Source organism: Coregonus lavaretus (assembly GCF_964263955.1).
Source record: "Coregonus lavaretus genome assembly, contig: HAP1_SCAFFOLD_1797, whole genome shotgun sequence".
Classification (NCBI taxonomy): Eukaryota; Metazoa; Chordata; class Actinopteri; order Salmoniformes; family Salmonidae; genus Coregonus; species Coregonus lavaretus.
Window position 1 is genome coordinate 52,501 of NW_028158515.1, and position 20,162 is coordinate 72,662.

At 45.2% G+C, this 20,162-nt stretch overlaps 1 protein-coding gene across 1 annotated transcript in view; it reads right to left on the reverse strand.

Annotated features, from left to right (window-relative positions):
• Positions 1-12,299: 12,299 nt before the first annotated feature.
• Positions 12,300-20,162, reverse strand: part of LOC311123875 (voltage-dependent P/Q-type calcium channel subunit alpha-1A-like) — a gene marked incomplete at its 5' end in the record, with an annotated part of 30,161 nt that continues 22,298 nt past the window's right edge. Inside the window, 3 exons of the mRNA XM_084198095.1 lie at positions 12,300-14,161; positions 15,179-15,435; positions 16,077-16,296. Coding sequence (XP_084054221.1) covers positions 13,349-14,161; positions 15,179-15,435; positions 16,077-16,296 — 1,290 coding nt within the window. The remainder of the gene's footprint in view (positions 14,162-15,178; positions 15,436-16,076; positions 16,297-20,162) is intronic.

Sequence of the window (20,162 nt, forward strand, 5' to 3'; positions counted from 1 at the left end):
ACTGTGTGTGATGTAGATGAGTGAGTGCCAAGGCAGGCAGGCAGTTGGGAGGAGCAGAGCGGGAAGAGTGAGAGAAACAGGAAGTGATGCGTAGAGGAGGGGGGCTCGGTGGTGGAATGCGTAGGTGGAGTGTATTTTAAGACTGGGCTGCTGCAGGGCAGAAATACTCAACACATCTGGGACTGGGAGGGGGAGGGGGAGGGGGAGGGGGAGGGGAGATGTGTGTGTGTGTCTTTCATGCCACACTCTTAGAAAAAAGGGTTCCAGGTTCCCCTTTATGGTTCCAGGTAGAATCCTCTCTTTCACATACTTACTCGCAGTCTCTCATTTTACATGTACGCTCTTATCCAGAGCGACATACAGTTAGTGAGTGCATACATTATTTTCATACTGGTCCCCCGTGGGAAACGAACCCACAACCCTGGCGTTGCAAACGCCATGCTCTACCAACTGAGCTACACAGGACTATGTGTGTAGTCCCATGTATCGTTTCCCCCTCTAAATCTATATCTTCTCCCCCTCTCTCTCTCTCTCTCTCTCGCTCTCTTTCTCATATACATGCACACAGATATTCAGAATCTCTCCCTCTATCAATAAATCTATCTCTCTTTCTCCCTCTCAAATTCAAAGTATAAAAAAATATATATAGAACCCCAAAAGGTTTCTACCTGGAACCAAACAGGGTTGTTCAAAGGGTTCTCCTATTGGGACAGCCAAAGAACCCTTTTAGGTTCTAGATAGCACCTTTTTTTATTTTGAATTTGAGAGGGAGAAAGAGAGAGATTTATTGATAGAGGGAGATATTCTGAATGTGTGTGTGCATGTACAGTATGTGAAAGTGAATGAGAGAGAGAGGGTAGAGAGAGACACAGGGGGAGAAGAGATAGATTTATTGATAGGAGAGATTGCGAGTAAGTATGTGAAAGAGAGAGCAAATGACCTTGAGGAAAAAGAGAGCGAGTGTAAACGGCAAATGGATAAAGCTGTAAATACTTTATGTTCTATGACTATATGACATCACCCTTGGCTTCCCCTGCTGTGTTGTGCTGTGTGTCTGTGTCACGACTTCCGCTGAGGCTGCCTCCCCTCCTTGTTCGGGCAGGCTTCGGCGTTCGTCGTCACCGGCTTACTAGCCACTGCCGCTCCATATATCATCATTCCATTTGTCTTGTCTTGTTAATTACACACACCTGGTTCTTATCCCCTCATTAGTCCTTGTATAAGTGTTCCCTCTGCCTCCCTTGTCCTTGTGGGTGATTGTTTATTCGTGAGAGTAGTGTAGCGCCGTGGAGCTATTCGTACATTGTTATTGCCAGGGTAGATATTTCTCCTGTGCCTGTTATTGTTGGAGCTACCGTTACCTTGTATTGCCAGGGTAGATTTTCCCCTGTGCCTGTTTCGTTTGTCGCTATCCAGCGCTATTTGTGTACGACGGAATAAACTCTGCATTCGGTGATTACCCTCCTGTACCTGACTCCTTCTATCACACTCATCACAGTCTGAGTGTACACTGAGGTAATTGTCAAACGAGCGCCTACGTAGGAGGAAGGGAGGGATAGACTGGAGAGCAGTGGTGTAGTGGTCCCTGGAGAAGTGGGTATACTCTCAGTATTCACCTTTTTTTTTTTTAAGTAGTCCAGAAAAAAGCCCTGTTTTAGAAACAGTGACATGTAAGACTATGATTTAGTTTACCCAAAAATATGTAATTTCTACTTGCACACTATTATAAAATGATCATGACTTGATTAGGAGCAGTTTGTAGTTACTACTGGTCACAAGAGCAGCCTGGATGAATGTAAAATGTATTTATCATGAGGCAAACAGGAAATGGTGTTTCGATTATTTTTTGCACATTTATTTAAATAAAATACTTCAAATCTGAAGGTGACAATGCATCCTTGTTCATATTGCTATATGCTTTGTTTTGAACATGTTCATTTACCGGTAAATCATTCAACAAAATATGTTACAACAATATTTAGTTAACAATTAACAAAAATATATGCATTAACAACACATCAACAGTGATATACTCTCTCAACCCAGCACTGGGTTTCTGACCTTTGCTCATACTACAGTATATTCCAGACAAATTTGCTTTCTGCAGGAGCTTTCACACTGCACTGTCTAGAACGCACCGAAGAGGCAGCACGATGGCTCTTCAACCAGGTCCTTGTATATTTTCTAGGATCAAACTTGGAAGTTGGTGGGCCGTTGATATTAATCATCATCAAGTTTGATATGTTTGAGATCAGAAGGACAGCCCTCTTGTCTGAGCTTATATTGTTCATAAGGCTAAAATTCCTCTCACACTCTGCTGTACCGACAGGGAATGTTTTCATACAGTTCATAAGTGGTTTTAGGTCCTTGGGCTCACTACTGGGCTCTTCCAGTAGGTCCCGCATCCCATTCAGTGCTTGGTCTGTGCACAAGTTAAATCGCTTGCACAGTCGCTTAACTTGTTCTTCACCATGGCGGATGCTGGGCTTTGATGGCCACTTACTCTGATCAAGGATGCTGAGGTCCATGATGGTCTCATCTTCAAAAGACAAGCGTTTCTCCAGATTGTTCACAAGGCTTTGTAAGAACTGGCCTGGATTGATAGACTTCAGCTTTGCATTTGTTTTCAGGGCTATAGACCGATACTCCCCAGTCTGTTTTGCTTCTAAAGCCTCACTATATTTCTCACCTGGACTCTCTTTGAATGACTGGATCACTCTGATTGAGCGTTTCAGCAGATGCTCTGCTCTGAGGAGCGTTATAGAACGAGACTGAAGCTCCTGTGACAGGAGACTTAGTTCATGGAGAGTGTCGTACATGAGGCCAAGGTCACAAATGAATTCTGGACTTTGAACACGGTCTAACAAACCTCTGTACATCTGCCTCTCTTTGGTGGACCTCATCTCATCACTGCAAGCATTTTTAAAGTGCTGCACAAGAGCTCCCAGGGATGTCCAAACAGCACGAACAGTCCGAAAGCTACTGGCCACCCAGCGTACATCCAAGATTCTGCCAATGCGAAGAAGTTGTGAGCCTACTTCAGCTGCTGCATTAACAAGTTCACGTTCATTTTTGTTTGACACACTATACAGAGAGTATAGCTTCTGGATAAAAGTTTTAAAGTGATTGACAGAGTTTACCTCATCAACTGCATCTGACACAGCAAGTTCAAGTCTATGGTTCATGCAGTGCCATACAAAAAGCTTTGGGAATCTCAAAGTCAGTCTGGTTGCTACTCCTGACTTCTTTCCTAGCATGACACTGGCTCCATCAGATACAAATGTTACCCAGTTTTCATGAAGCCACTCTTCTGTAAAGCCAGCATTAGTTAAACAGGTGAGTAACGCCTGTAATATGCCATCTGCTCTCTGATTTTCCAGTTCAACAAGTTCCAGGAATATGAACTCAGGGCTTTCTTCTTGAATTGATGCTTTAATAGAAACTGTCATGACAGCTTTGTGACTTAAAGAAGATGCCTCGTCAATTAGGACAGCTAACTTACTGGATGATGCTATAATGCTACTGATGATTTTGCTCTGCATCTCACTAGCAACATGTTGTATTATTTGTGTTGCACTGTAACGTGAATGAAGTATTGAGCCCATTTTTACACCATTCAGTTCCTGCAGCTCAATGAGGCTCTCATGGTCAGAAAAGGGTCGGTTCTTTTTGGCCAGATGGTAGGCTGTTCGAAACACAGCTTCAGTTTCCTTCATGTAGGACTCAGTTATAGTCTCCACTGCATTCTCAATGGCAGCTTCTTTCTGTTGCTCTGCCACCTTCACAGCCTGAGTGTGGGCCTTGGACAACGCATGTTTCCTCACCTTATTTCTCAAGATTGACAAACTTGTTGTTCTACTTCCCTGGCCAGACACTTGAATTTCAAAGTTCATCCATTCTCTTGAGAGCGATACACCTTGCTCCTTGTCGATCCCAATGGAGTTCACACTGCTACAGACCAGACATCCTGCGAAGCATAAACAAACAATGTAACTACTCCTGTATCCACAGCTGTACGTGTGCATGGTCCTTTACACACACACACACACACACACACACACACACACACAAAGTTATCTGTGCCCACTGTTTCAGAAGTTACCCAAACTAGCAATCTACCTAAACTTACCCAATTTTTTGTTTTTGGATCCCAACCAGGGGTTCTTGGATTTGAAGTCTTCTGTTTGTTTAGCACTCCACAGGTCTGGCCAGTCATTATTGATGTCTACAGACAACAACAAAACTAATTATGCATCTCCCTGTCTCTCTCTCTCTCACACACTTACACACACACACACACACACACACACACACTACTGTGATCACAATAGTCATCAGCAAGACATGGGTCCCCCTCTTTACATTAACAATCTGCATAACCAAGTGGAAATATTTTCAGCAAGTGAAGCTGAAGCATACAGGAGATTAGTGAGTGAAATACTTGGGAGAGTTTATTTAACAAAAAAACAACAAATTTAACACAAAATGTACAAAATGTTATATAACAGTAGCATTGTAAAAAACAAACATGGATACAGACAAAATAAATAGAAGGGCAATAAAATAAATAACATCACACAGAAATTCAAAATGAGGCTTAATCTGTCAAAATCACCTTTTGTTACAGTGTGAGGCTTCACTTTTCAATAAACTGGAGATGCAATTTACTGCCTGTGTGTTCTGACCTGGTGGTGGTAGACTGGATCCTTCTCTATGCTCACACTGACTTGCCTGGCTAGCTCCCGGTTGAGAGCTGCCAGGGCTGCTGGTTTTAGGGGTGGGGTCTGCCTGGGCCTGATCTGGGCCTGATTTGTGCCTCTTTACAAAAAAGTCTGCAATATCTCCCTTCCTTTTCATGGTTACCTGTCCCTATACAAAATAAGACAGCCTGATTAGACCTCAATATTGTTTTAGGCTGAATCTTAAACTATTTGTCCCCATTCTTGTGTTTTAACTTACTTAAAAATCAACTACCAGCTTAGCTACTATGCAATTAAACTAGATCATATAGGTTAGTTAGGGCTAAGTAACTTGGCTAATGTTATAATTTAGGGCTTAGTAACTTGGCTAACGTTATAATTTAGACCTTTACAATAATAAACAAGCTTCATAAACATTGAGATAATCAGTTTCATCAGTCTGGTATGAAATTCTTATGAACTGGGTTGATTAAACACTTACTGAAAACCAACAATGCCCCGGTTTCCCCACATTATCCCAATCTACGTAGCTAGCTTCATAACGTTAGCCGACTCGCACTAACTATTGGCGGCAACATCTCTTCTCCTCTAAATGTGCAGTCACTGGCAATTTGCCAGTAGTTTAAAATAATGATTCATTTGGAAACCACCTTAAAACTTACCTCAGAATGATGTCTTCCATCAACTGGGGTGGCACACCGCCGCTTGTGTCCTTTCTTCATCCGTTGTTTGGTCTGCTGCCGTTATCGTAGTCAAGTGGCACCGGCACCTGAGTTTTTTTTTTTTTTTTTTTCACTGGCACCTGAGGTATTAGCGATATTTTCCTCGGCATGACCCGCCCTACTCTGCCTCTGATTGGCTCATCAGTCCTCATGCCTAAAGTTAACCAATCTAATCAGTGAAAGCAGCGAGTACCAGCCAATTAGAGGCAGAGGAGGGTGGGTCATGGCTTCACTATCCCCGAGGAAGAAAATAGGCAATCTGACTCACAGATATTACTGAATGATGCGCATCAGGGGGGATTTAGAAGTGGGTATACGCAATGCTGACTGAAAAATAAGTAGGTATACGCCGTATACCAGCGTATACCCTGGACTACACCTCTGCTGGAGAGGGAGAGGAAAAGTACATTACAGGATGATATAGGGAGAGGGGGAGGAAAGGAGTGATGATGTCAATAAAACGTGAGGCTAGAGGAAGGAGGAAGAGAGGGAGGGTGTTGGTGGGTGGGGGTTGTGGAGTCACATAGCAAAAGGTGGTTGGGGAAGCCTCACTGAATGGGTGTGTGTGCTGCACAATGTGAGGAAGTACCATACTCTATAGGTGGGTTTGTGTGTATTTTGGACTTCCCACAAAGCAAACCATTCATGTCTTGAGGATAAGAAGGAACCAAGGAAGAATGGAAGGATACAGAGGATATAGGTTGAAATCATTCTGTGTGTGTGCTGTACGCAGAGTAAGAAAGGATACAGCGGATATGTAGAATGCATCCTCTCTGTGTGTGTGTGTGTGTGTGTGTGTGTGTGTGTGTGTGTGTGTGTTATACACAGATGCATTAAGGAGTCAGAGGATAGGTAGAATGCATTCTCTCTGGTTTTATTCAGGTTCCTTAGGAAGAGTTCTGTTCGGAGTAACAAAATGCACTGGTAGAAATAGCAGAGATAGAGAGAGAGAGAAAAATAGATTTCATTGCCAGAATAAATGGGTAACATCATCACCAGAATCATCAGGCAGCTCTCAAGACTCTCAATCAAGGGTTTGTTTTTCTTTAATTAAGGAAAAATGTATTCCTTCATTCCATGTTTATCTTTTATTTATCTTTTCTTATTCATTTTTTTGTAATGTAATGTTTCAACATTTTGTTTAAAGTGTTAAATCGTCTATTTCCCCGCCCTCGCAGTTCCCCCTTTTTAGTGAAATAACTGGCAAGTAACAAACAAAAAACATTATTTGATTGCATCACCAAAGTTCTTCTTCTTTTTAAAGATTTTCTATCAATTTTTTTGTCCAAGTTTTTCTCTCCAGTTTTTTGTTTTTAAAAATAGAAGAAAAAGGTTCACATTGCTCTTAAAAACATCTATCTATATATATTTATACATATATATACTTTATTTTTTCTCTTTATATTATTTTTATTTTTTATTCCTGAAGTTGACTTATTTAACCCCACGTAGTGGCATGCACATTGCACATGCAAATCTGTTATTTAAATACATCTCTTTTTATCTTAAATTGCCATGTAGTTATGTATTGTATTTTCTCTTCTTACTTCCTAAAATGACTCCTGTCCTGTATGGTTCTCTGCTGTGGCACTGGACTGATATGGTATGGTTTCTACTGTATTTGAAGATTCACCCCACCTCACTCCTATGCTTCACCATTAGGAGGTTAACACTGAAAACGGATCTTAGATCAGTGTCTATGGGACAACTTGATGGTATTGTGATATTATAATGTGATGGTTGGGAGACTGTATGGAATGAAGAGTGAGGGGCCTTGAGGGTTTCCATAGCGACAGTAGAAGACGCTCCACACATCTCTAGGGAATCAATCACAACCACGGTCGTCGAGAATCTCCGTCGCTGTGTGTGTGTGTTGTCGCGTAAAGACACACACACACACACACACACACACACACACACATACGTACACACAGATGCACACCTCAACATAGACTCACTGAAGCCATCAAACGTGCACACGCGCACATACACACACACTGATGTGATACTCACCCGTTCTCCTGCGAAAACTATGTAACGACAACATACACATAGGCCTTTGAATGTTACGTTATGTCGACAAATGTATACGCTGTTTAAAGCTAAAGTGCACCACCTTGTGTTCATGTATGGTATAACATGGACATGACTTGAGTGAGACTTCAAGCACAATTGAAGAGTGGTGTTGTAGACACTGTATGTCGCTCTGGATTAGAGCATCTGCTAAATGATTGAAATGTAAATGTTGAAAAATAAATTAAAACAGAAAATAGATGGACATGGTCTGATTGTTTCAGAAAGTTTATGAAAGATGTACACAAGAAGAGTTTACAGAGCAAATGTAGAGAGAGAAAGAGAATGATGACAGACCCAACACAACAATCACCTATTCATTCATCCATGCCCTCCCTCCAGACCTTACTCGCCGATCACGGAGAGAGAAGGAATAAGATGGTAGGTGAGGCAATGCTGGATGGAGAGAAGAGTACCGTTGGAGAGAAAACGTTATGGAAACATTATGAAAGCGTTTTTCAGTGCAGTGTGTGTTGTCTATCTACAAAGAAGATTTGGTTCCTACTGTACAGTGTAAGGCACTGAAGATAAATTACTGTAGATGAGGTGTGAACACGCACGCACGCACTCACGCACACACTCTCACACTCACGCACAAGCACACACACGTAGCAAACACACACACGTAGCAAACACACACAACACACACACCGAGGAATGTCTCACTGTCATGCCAGTAAACCCAGCCCTGATGAGGTTGGTGACCCTCCACTCCAAAATGAGCTGGGGGATGCAGATGGAGGTCAATGAGAAAATGGCAGCTGATGACATCATAATGAAGGCTGTATTGGCGAGCGGAAGAAGGCGGAGCTAGAAAATGAACCAAGAACGTTCCAGTGCCATTTGTGAAATAATGTGACTTGTGACACTACTTCTAACCGGGGTCTGTTCAGGAGGGTGCAAATGTTACAGAAAACATTCAGATAGAAATGTATCAAGTAGAATGGATATGCTTGCCAGTCTGACAGAAAAGAGTGTCATGTCAGATCTATTCATTACATTTCTATCTGTTCTTTTCCAGAACGTTTCAACTCAGCGGAACATAGCCCCCTTATAGACTCTCTCACCCTAATCTTTGACCTGTAACCCTTTGACCCCTACACACATGCATGCACACACCTAGTGCTGTACAAGGGGAGACCACACCACTGTATGGTTTGAGATACATACAGACGACTTTTGGCAGCACTACTATACCTGCACATGAAACCCCTTTAGTTTGTTAGGAGAGCCCTTATTCCTGGTTCAACACACACTAGCCACACACACTAATCGTTTACATAATTTCACAAATGCACAACAGTTGATCGATTGAGTGAATTGGGTTGGGTTGGCTTTCTGAGGATGTCTGTTGTCTCAAAGAGGAGGAAAAATTATAGAGAGAACGAGAGACAAACGGATGAGTTGATCAAGAAGTCATGTCAGAAATAGAAAGGAAAGACAAAAACAAATGGATAGGAACGTAGGATGGATGAATGATTGAGAGTAAACTAGAAACTTTGTAAATCCTCCTTTTCAGAAATCATCAGGATTTTTTTTTTTATAAACAAAATAAACCCCATAAAATGGTCATTCCTTTTATAATGGTTGGAGCACACAATCCACACAACATGCTTTAATTCAACGGCAGTGTTGTGTGTCGATGTTGGCCATTTTGGATCCGCAGTTACAATTCTGGACAAGCATGTTGGTGTTGTTGAGCCGAAATGGAGTGGTCAGTTTCCTGCCTGATCAGTGGACACCCACAGTGTCAAGTGCAAGTAGTTTTCAGCGACAGATTCATGATGAAGGGGAGAAGGGAAGACATTACAAACGCCCATGCCAGATAACAAACCATACAGTAACTCAAACCCTAGGCCTATATTTTTTTCATATGATTTAATTAATTTATTTCATATTATATGATATAACTGACTAACTGCCTTAGCGTGCCTATTATATAGTGTAGATTCTATCTATCTAGCTATCTATCTCTAGCGACCTGAGAAGTAAACAAATCATCACCTTTTCAGCCCTGCAATTACAGTATCTCACTACACTGTGTGAAACTGGGTGAAGGAGATCCCCAAAATGGCTGCCAACAGGCCAGACACAAAATGTCCGCCATATCAAAAGTAGTTTCCATTCCCCTCTCTTCCTGGGCTTTACTCACTGTTCGAACTAACTAAGCAAGGCCCAGTCCCTACTGCCTTGCTCCCAGCCCCTACCTGCCCACAGACAGCGACTAGGACTCTTTAAGGCGTAGTGTGGTTGATGCTGATCAACCACAGGGGGGGGGGGCGAGGGGGGATGGTGAGGGGTCTGGGGGTAGATGTGACTCTGAAAACAGAAGGCACTGAGGCACTGGGGTTTTTGGGTAGATAAACACCCCTCTGATGTAGGTACCCCCCCCCCCCCCCTCACTCTCTGGACCTACCTATACGGAGGGCAGGGGCGGTATATTTGCCCCCGCTCCTAAAACTACTCCCCTTCCCTGTTCACTACACTATACTATACTACTCTAGGCCTGAGATTGGACAGCTTGGGAGAAAGATAGAGGGAGCAGGAGAGGACAAAATACAGCAGGAGGGTAAAAAACAAAGGAAAGATGTGCTATGAAAGATAAGGATATCGTGAGTGATTGTGCAAAAGCAAAACGATGTGGGCATACCCTCTATCTATATATTTCTATCCATCTATATTAAAATGTTGTATATACACTATCTGACTTGGTCACCCATAGAAATGCAATCTATAGATATGCCATCATTGACTTGAATTGGGAGGCCTGTTCCATACATTATATTTCTATGTGGTCACTTACGTATTGTCATTTATTTATAACGGCACAACCGCTCTGCACTATAATGGTAAAGGAGAAATGTTTGTCGGATAGATCTGCATAGAGTTTGTAGTGGGATATTGTGTGGAGCTACAGTGACACAGTGCAATTTGAATCAGTGTAGCTGATTTCAATGGAGATTTTCTGAGCGCTAGCTACTTAGCTAGAATGTTTGAAATAAATACAATTATCTGTCTCTCTATAATATATAAAGTTCTATATCTCTATATATATATACTGTATCTATCATCTTAAGAGTTATGATAGCGAATATCTGTTACAATCTACAGAACTGTAATCATAGCAAAATAAATGTGTTTCATCCAAAACATCAGGAAACAATCATGTTAGCGTTCCTGTCTAAAGATTGCTCTAGAATGTACTAGAGTTTCTAGAGTCTAGACTAGAGTTTCTAGAATGTTCTCCTCTGGCTTGGTAAAGCAAGCAGCTCAATGCTAAAGATGCCATGTAAAATGAGAAAGACAGAGAGACTAGACAGCTAGTGGAGAGCTCTAGGGGATGTGAGGTGGAGCTCGTTCACAGCATAGAGATAGAAAGAGGACTCTAGGTGGATATAACCCGTTTTATCAAGTCTTCTTTCTAACTCTATGGTTCACAGCTAGCTGTTTATCAGATACTGTGCGGAGGTCTGACGGGTGGTTGGTTGGCCGGTTAATTTGGCTGTAACTGGGGCACGCTCAGCAGGACACAATGTTTTGGAACGCTCAGATAGAAATATGCTATTAAGAACAAACATGCATCTCTTACATGTAGAGTGAAGAACCATGTCGACTCTGTTAATGATATTTCTATCTGCAACATTCAATAATGTTTGGCTACTGAACGTGGCCCCGGTTACCAGTCACACCTTCTCTGTCTACCACTGAGGGGGACCTATCAGAGGTAAAGAGCTGCGTTACACAACGCTACACAGTTCTATCTGTGTTGCTCACAATCACAATCCGACATCTAACCCTACCTGAAACGTTTATGCGTGTTGCATGTATCGGACCCGGTTAAAGGCGTTTTGGAACAGTTTTTGAACAGTTTGTGAACAGTTTGAACAGAACCCAAGGAAAATAAAGGATGAAAACAAGATGGGACACAGCAGATTGAAACTCCAAAAAAACATGACAACAGATCTACGGTAAACAACTCTATCATCATCTTCATCATCCTTCATCGTTTTGCATTGACATTGATATCAGTATTTATAAGACTATCATCATCATTAACAATAAAAATCCATTCTTTAAAGAGGTTGAAGTTTTCTCTCTCCTCACAGCTCTCTCAATTCTTTCTTATTCCTCAAAACAACTTAGGAGTATCTTAGTAAAATTTTGGAGCATCTTAGGGACTTAGGAGTACTTTCAAGATAAGAAAATGGTAGCTTTAAAACCGTATTGGGCGGAAATCTAACTTAAAAAAGGTTGTCCATCAGATCCTTAGGGTGATATAGAACCAACATTTACTCAATAAACAAACGCATGATGATAGACAGAGAGAGAGAGAGAGAGAGTCAGAAAAAGATAACTTCTTCAATCAAAACCTAAAATGTAAAGATTTTCTATAAACCCAATATGCCCCCCATATCCCCAACAGTAGATATTCTCTCTAGATATTATTATTTTTTAATTCCTTCATGCATCATAGTTTTGACATAAGTTTGACTCCAGAACGGATTAACAGAGGCTTGAGCGAATGCAACAGAAGAAACAAGCTCCAATGTCCAAGAAGAAGAACTAGAAGAAGAAGAAGTAATCGATAGAAGAAATACTGAAGAAATAGTCTTTTCCCTCCCTTCACTTCTTTCTTTCCTCTCCTCCCCCCATCGTTTTTCCTTTCCTGTCCTTTCTTTATCAGCAGGATGGAGGAGAGAGGAAGGGGGGAGAGAAGATAGGGGGGCAAACAAACTACGCCCCCTAAGGGTCCATAACTCCGCCCCCAGCCCCTCCCCTGTGGCCCCACCCACCGGAACAGGAAGTGATGTCACACTAGGCCCCAACCATAGGAAGTGAGGTTACACCAGGTCCGTCGTCAGCATTATCGTGAGTCTGTAACAGTAAACAGGAGATGATAAAACTCATCAAATATCAGCCATTGCTGTCATTGGCTGGTTTTTGCAGTAGAGGCGGAGCTTCCTAGTTCTAGTCCTGTCCCTTTAAGGAAAGGAACGTTTTAAAGTTAAAGTGGTTGTTCTCCCTTTTTTTCTCGTCTTTTTTTTTCAAAGTTTGTTTGTTTTTGTTTTCTGTTCTTTAGTCTTCAAGTTAGATTTTTCTGGAGGCATAGCTTGGCGTGTATAAGGATAGGGGGTCCTGGCATGGGTTTTCATTGTTGTTGTTTTAAACATGTCCGTCTAGGTTAGACCAAGAGCAGCGTTAGCTAGCTAGCGTTTAGCTATTAGCTCCTAACACTTATCAGGCTAGCAGAATAGAATGACAGAACAGCAAGAGCACCCAGGTATAGCTTAACTTAACTAACCCACCTCTCTCCTAAACAGCCTAGGACAGGTGCTTTTATTTAGCTTTCATTGGCCACTTGTAACTTAATATACATGCTCCTCCCTTCCTTTCATTCATTCGTTCTTCCTTCTCCACACCTCCGTCAGCACCTCTCCACCATCCCTCGGTCCACTCCCCCCTGGGCACGCTGAGAACTCTGGGTATGGTAGTTGAGACAGAGGAGAAGAGGAGAGGTGTGTAGTTGCGCCTTATAGCTGTCTCTCTTTGTCATGTCTGCTCTGAGTTTAGAGTCTCACACATCCACACGGTGTGCCTCCTCTCCTCCAACCATCCCTCTATCCCTCATCACTCCATCCAAGTCTGAGTCTCAGGGGTGGAGGTAGAGAGATGGAGAGACTTCTCCCAAATCCTCCTCTCCTCCTTTCCTTTCCTCACCCCCTTCTGCATCCCTTTACCCTTTATTCAAGTCTGCATAACGAAGAACAGAGGACGGGGGAGACGGAGAGACTCCTCTCCTCCCTCCATTTCCTCTCTTCCTCGACTCCCTCGTTCTTCTGTTCCTTCGCTGTGCTAGCACCAGTCGTCCTCGTCCGTCTCGCTGTAGGGTTCGTGCAGACCCTTCCGGGGGCCTCTGGGGCCTCCATGGGGGACCCGGTGATGAGGGGGGGACCGGTGGGCTGGTCCCCCTGGATGGGGGTGTTGATGTTGGGGCCCTCGCCGGTGCGGGGAGGGCGAAGACGAGCGGTAACCGTTTGGGACTCGTCGGGGGTGAGGGGGAGCAAGAGGAGGTGGTGGGCCCACGCCGCCCCCGTGCCGGGCAGTCCTGGGGGAGCGTGGGTGCGGGTTGCCGTGCGGGTGGGGGTTGCCGTGCGGGTGGGGGTTGCCATGGGGATGTGGGTTGCTGAGGCTCTGCTCGTAGGCGGGCGGCTCGTGCTGGCGCTCGTACTCGCAGTCGCGCTCGTAGAACGGGCCGCCCTCGCTCTCCAAACTATCCCCGGGAGGGGGACCGCTCCAGCGCCCGTGGCGGGGGGACCGGGGTGACCCATGGTGGGGCGGAGGTGAACGAGACCCCGACTGTTGCCGGGCCGATCTCGGAGACCCGTGCCTCGACCCTCCGTGCTCAAGTGGGGAAACGTGACGCGATGGCGGACGGTGATACCCCCCTCCGTCGTGCTCTGGGGGGGAGAAGTGTCGGGGAGAGGGGGAGCGGAGCCGTCCAGGAGGACCCGCTCCATAGGTGGGCTTGGGGTGTCGCATGGCTGGGGAGTAGGTGACGTGGGGGCGTGGCACGGCGGGGGTCTGGGGGAGCTGGCGGCGCCCGCGGCGGGGGGTGGAGGTACCGGATGTGGAGGGGACTGGGCTGCCACTCACCGAGCTACTGCCCTACAGCAAATATGGCGACAAGGCAAATCAAAAAGCACCACAAAATTAACCAACCACAGCCAACCACAAAGGAACCACGACCACAACCACACCAACCAGAGAGAAAGAGATATTAGATAGAGAGGAGAGAGAGAGAGAGAGAGATAAAAAGACAGACAGAGAGATAAAGAGAGAGGAGGAGGGGGGAAAGATATAGGTAGAGAGATAGACATAGATAAAGAGAGAGGAGGAGGGGGGAAATATATAGGTAGAGAGATAGACAGAGAGATAAAGAGAGAGGAGGAGGGGGGAAAGATATAGGTAGAGAGATAGACAGAGAGATAAAGAGAGAGGAGGAGGGGGGAAAGATATAGGTAGAGAGATAGACAGAGAGATAAAGAGAGAGGAGGAGGGGGGAAAGATATAGGTAGAGAGATAGACAGAGAGATAAAGAGAGAGGAAGAGGGGGGAAAGATATAGGTAGAGAGATAGACAGAGAGATAAAGAGAGAGGAGGAGGGGGAAAGATATAGGCAGAGAGATAGACAGAGAGATAAAGAGACATACAGAGAAAAGAAAAGAGGAAAGACAGCAACATTGAAAACCATAAGAACCAAACCGGCAATGAGGCAAAAGAGCACACACACATAGAAGCCACGAGAGCCACATCAAGAAAAATGGACAGAGAGAGAAACAGTGACAAAGAAAGAAAGAAAAGAAAAGGATAACAGAAAAAGAGAAATGGATATCTGTAAGTAGTGGTAGTTAACCAACAAGGCAGAATTCTAAATCAAAGAGTATTCGTTAGATCGCTGCAGCTGCTTCTCCATTGGTTAGTTTTCGATTTCCACCAATGGGATGAGGATTAAGAACCATTAGAATCCACCTGTTCTCCATGGTGCTTGACGAAGGTCTTCTTCCACTTCCTTGAGAAAGGTGTACTATAGAGAGGAATACCTGTGGTGTGTGTGTTTGAGTGTGTGTCTGTGTGTATATGCATGTGCGTCTCATCTCCCCTCCGTTGCTGTGTGGTGCCCACCTGTCTGTGGCCCCGTCCGTCGGGCCCCTCACTAGGAGAGCGGGACCAGTGTCTGTCCCCCCGGTCGTGGGGGTGTCTGTGGTTGTACTCTGGCCCGTGTCTGTCTGGCCCGTAGCGGCCCTCCTTCTCCATGGAGCCACCGTGGTGGTGGTGATGATGGTGGTGCCTGCGGTCTTTGGCTCGACCGCGTTCGCGTTCACGCTCCTTGGGGGGCAGTTCTCCAGACTGGGTGGTGGTGCTCAGGTCTGTGCCCAACCCTGCAAGAGGAGGGGGGGGACATATTTTTTATGCCATAAAGTTTCTTCTGAAACTCTACTCCTTAAACTTTAGCTTTCTACTCTCAAACCTCTGATATAACTTTACTTTTCTACTCTCAAACGTTTCTTTACTTAACGTCTCCTGAAACTTTACTTTTCTCCTCTGAAAAGTTTTTCCAAACTTTACAAAAACGTTCCTTTCTGGTAGCTTTAACTTAATGGTTGCAGAATTTCCCAAACATCCCAGGTTTTCCCAAAATCCCAGTTGGAAGATTCAGGAGGGAACAAGCAGGAAATCCAGAATCCTCCAAACCATTGAGATAAAGACTATTTATCTAAGGGAAACCAGGGCCAGTATCCACAAAACATTTCAGAGTAAGAGTGCTGATCTAGAATCAGCTCCCCCCTGTTCATTTTATATTGTTCATTATGACCAGAAAGGCAATGGGAAACCTGATCAAAATGCTCTAGCATCTCTCTCACCTGTGTCTGTGTCCGTCTATCTGGTGAGGGACCTCTGTAAGTGTGTGTGTGTGTGTGTATGTGTGTGTGTGTGTCTATGTGTGTGTGTGTGTGTGTGTGTGTGTGTGTGTTTGTGTGTGTGTGTGTGCGACGTGCATACGTCTCTTCATCTCTCTCACCTGTGTCTGCGTCTGTGTATCTGGTCAGGGACCTCTGAGAGGTGCGGTGGCTCCTGTCCCTCCTGTCCCTGCGTTGCCCCCCTCCTCCCCCACCGTGCCTCCCCTCCCCTTCCACCCTCTCCAGGCTGTAGTCATCCAGCCTCACCCCCCTCTCCCTGCCAGAACGCCCGTGGACCAGAGAGGAGGTGGACCGACGCATGGGGCTGGTGTCCGTTATGGTCTGAAGAATGGAGAGGGGGAGGAGAGGGGGAGGAGAAGGGGAGGAGAGGGGGAGGTGAAGGGGAGGAGAAGGGGAGGAGAAGGGGAGTAGAGGGAGCAAGATGTATAAAGGGAGGAAAGAGATGGAAGTGAGAGGGAGAGGAAGGGAGAAAGAGAGAGAGAGGGAGAGGTATAAGTAGAGAGAAAAAGAGGAAAGAAGAAGAGAGAGTGGGAGATAGAAAGAGATAATGGGCAGAAAATAAGAAACAGTCAAACTCCCTCTGTACAGGAATATGTAGTAGTGGTAGTGTGTAGTGTGGGAGTGTCTGCTTGTGTTAATGCACTTGTCTGTGTGGGAGTGTCTGTGAGGGAGTGTCTGTGTGGGAGTGTCTGTGAGGGAGTGTCTGTGTGGGAGTGTCTGTGTGGGAGTGTCTGTGTGGGAGTGTCTGTGTGAGAGTGTCTGCTTGTGTTAATGCACTTGTCTGTGTGGGAGTGTCTGTGAGGGAGTGTCTGTGTGGGAGTGTCTGTGAGGGAGTGTCTGTGTGGGAGTGTCTGTGTGGGAGTGTCTGTGTGAGAGTGTCTGCTTGTGTTAATGCACTTGTCTGTGTGGGAGTGTCTGTGTGGGAGTGTCTGTGTGGGAGTGTGTGCATTTGCAGTGTGTTGCATCTGATGTCTTTGTGAGAGTGTACACCATCCCAAAAGATCCCTATATCAACCCATTCCTCACTAAACCCACAACCCCAAGCACATCCAAATACAATACCATGCTTCCCTACTATGAGAGAGCGACAGGCAGAGAGAGAGAGAGAGAGAGAGAGAGAGAGAGAGAGAGAGAGAGAGAGAGAGAGAGAGAGAGAGAGAGAGAGAGAGAGGGAGAGAACAAGCATAGACCATGCCTCACATGCATCCAATAGCACGTATGCAGAAGCGTGTATGCATCCAGAAGGATTTATTTTAGAGACCGTACTAGCATTCAATACCAACACCCACAGTCATATACAGTATCTACAAGCATGGAGAACACCTTTATCAGCAGGCAGACCTAGGAGCAGACCTCTTCAAATCATTCAGGTCTACAAGTCCCTCGGTCATGTCATGGGGAAACCAGACCAGACAAGCCCAATGAGTATATGGACAAGCCATGCATACTCCTCAAGTAGCTGGCCATTCAACTCACACACACAAATACACACACCCACTGAGCTCATAAGCTGCATTATGTTGTTCAGACTGGCTTCCATATGTAGCTTAGCTATGAAGCATGGCATATCATGTGCAGTAATCAGACACTCACACACACACACACAATTGGCTTCCAAAGAGCGTCCAATATCCAATATGGTATACCATGCATGGTATGACTGACATGACATGCCAAGGCTATGTTTATGTATTGGTCAACAATTTCCATCTAGTGATATCATGCTTCAACATTTGCTGTTGACCCAGAGGCAATGCAAGAGGGCAATCGCAAACTCAAACATACAAAGACAGCAGACAGACAATCGCAGACAGACAGACAGACAAGCAGACTCTCCTTCTAGACCATGTGGACCAACACTGCAACACAGGACAGGAGGGGGGAGGGGGGGGGGGGGGCAGCACAAAACATTACTGGGACAAAGGGATCAGAGTGAGAGAGAGAGAAAGAGAGAGAGCGAGAGAGAAAGAAAAAGAGAGAAAGAGAGAGAGAGACAGAGAGAGAGAGAGAGAGAGAGAGAGAGAGAAGAGAGAGAGTGAGAGAGAGAGAGAGAGAGAGAGAGAGAGAGAGAGAGAGAGAGAGAGAGAGAGAGAGAGAGAGAGAGAGAGAGAGAGAGAGAGAGAGAGAGAAAGAAAAAGAGAGAGAAAGAAAAAGAGGAGAGAAAGAGAGAAGTGGATTTAGAGAAAGACAGAGAGCGAGAGATAGAGACAGAGAGAGGGGGAGAGACAGGGGTACATTCAAAAAAGAGAGAGTGATAGAGAGAGAAATAAAATGAACGAAAGATAGATAGAGAGATAGATAGAAAGAGACAGAGAGGGAGAGACAGGGGTACATACACTGAGGTGGTTATGTCCACGGGGCCTGTGTCGTCTCCGCTGTAGTCAGACAGGCACACAGAGAGCAGAGGAGCAGAGTGCCACACACACAGACGTCATGAAGCCACAGAGAGGAAAGGAGGGAAAGGAGAGGAGAGGAAGGGAGAGGAGAGGAAGAGAGAGGAAAGGAAGGGATAGGAAAGGAAGGGAGAGGAGAAGAAGGGAGAGGAGAGGAAGGGAGAGGAAAGGAAGGGATAGGAAAGGAAGGGAGAGGAGAAGAAGGGAGAGGAGAGGAAGGGAGAGGAGAAGTAGGGAGAGGAGAGGAAGGGAGAGGAGAGGAAGGGAGAGGAGAAGTAGGGAGAGGAGAGGAAGGGAGAGGAGAGGAAGGGAGAGGAGAGGAAGGGAGAGGAAAGGAAGGGAGAGGAAAGGAAAGGAAAGGAAAGGAAGGGAGAGGAGAAGAAGGGAGAGGAGAGGAAGGGAGAGGAAAGGAAGGGAGAGGAAAGGAAAGGAAAGGAAGGGAGAGGAGAAGAAGGGTGAGGAGAGGAAGGGAGAGGAGAGGATAGGAAGGGAGAGGAGAAGTAGGGAGATGAGAGGAAGGGAGAGGAGAGGAAGGGAGAGGAGAGGAAGGGAGAGGAGAGGAAGAGAGAGACAAAAACAAACAGCACCGGAGGACAGAGCCATTGGGCACAGCATAGCCACCAAGACCCAGGGAGAGAGAGAGATGGAGAGAGGAAGGGGGGAAAAGGATGAGTGGGGAGGAGGAAAGGGATGGGTATAGAAAGAGAGATGGGGTTGGTATGGGAGAGATGGGTGAAGGGGAGGGATGGGAAACGGAAGAAGAACGGGAGGTAAAAAAGTTGGGAAGGAGGTAGAGAAAGAACATGATGAGGGATGGAGGGAAGGGAGGATGAGACATTAGCGGGCAGGGAGGTTAAAAAGGAAGAAGAGAAGAGAGTAGAAAGAGAGAGAGAGATCCCAGTTAATTGATGAAGGGCCAACGCGCACACACAAAAGTGAGGAGGGTGAGAGAGAGTGAGAAAAAGAGAGACGACAAAAAAGGTCGCTCACTGACACACACACACACACACACACACACACACACACACACACACACACACACACACACTTACCGCAGCAGCGTGTACACTCTGTAGGGCAGAGCAGTGTTAGACACAGTCAGTCAGGAGAGCACAGAAGGTGCTGTTTCATACTTTAGAGTCTATAGGCTATTAGGTTGTGTTCCAAATGGCACCCTACTCCCTACAAAGTGCATTACTTTTGACCAGAGCCCTACAGTATGAGATCTGGTCAAAAGTAATGCACTACAAAGGGTATAGGGTGCCATTTGGGATGTGACCTTACACTATCGCACTACAGATGCCACACTAAAGCTTTTCAGATACAGTATAACACAGCACATTTCATTATTAAACAGTACTAAGCTTCTATGCTACCAAGACAACACACACACACACACACACACACACAAACACACACACACACACACACACACACACACACACACACACTCCTCTTATCCAAGTTTCTCTCTTACACTCATATACTCAGTCATTCACCAGACAACACACTCCTACAGTCTTACAGTAACCAACAGACTTGATGACACCAGACAACACACTCCTACAGCCTTGCAGTAACCAACAGACTTGATGACACCAGACAACACACTCCTACAGCCTTACAGTAACCAACAGACTTGATGACACCAGACAACACACTCCTACAGCCTTACAGTAACCAACAGACTTGATGACACCAGACAACACACTCCTACAGCCTTGCAGTAACCAACAGACTTGATGACACCAGACAACACACTCCTACAGCCTTACAGTAACCAACAGACTTGAT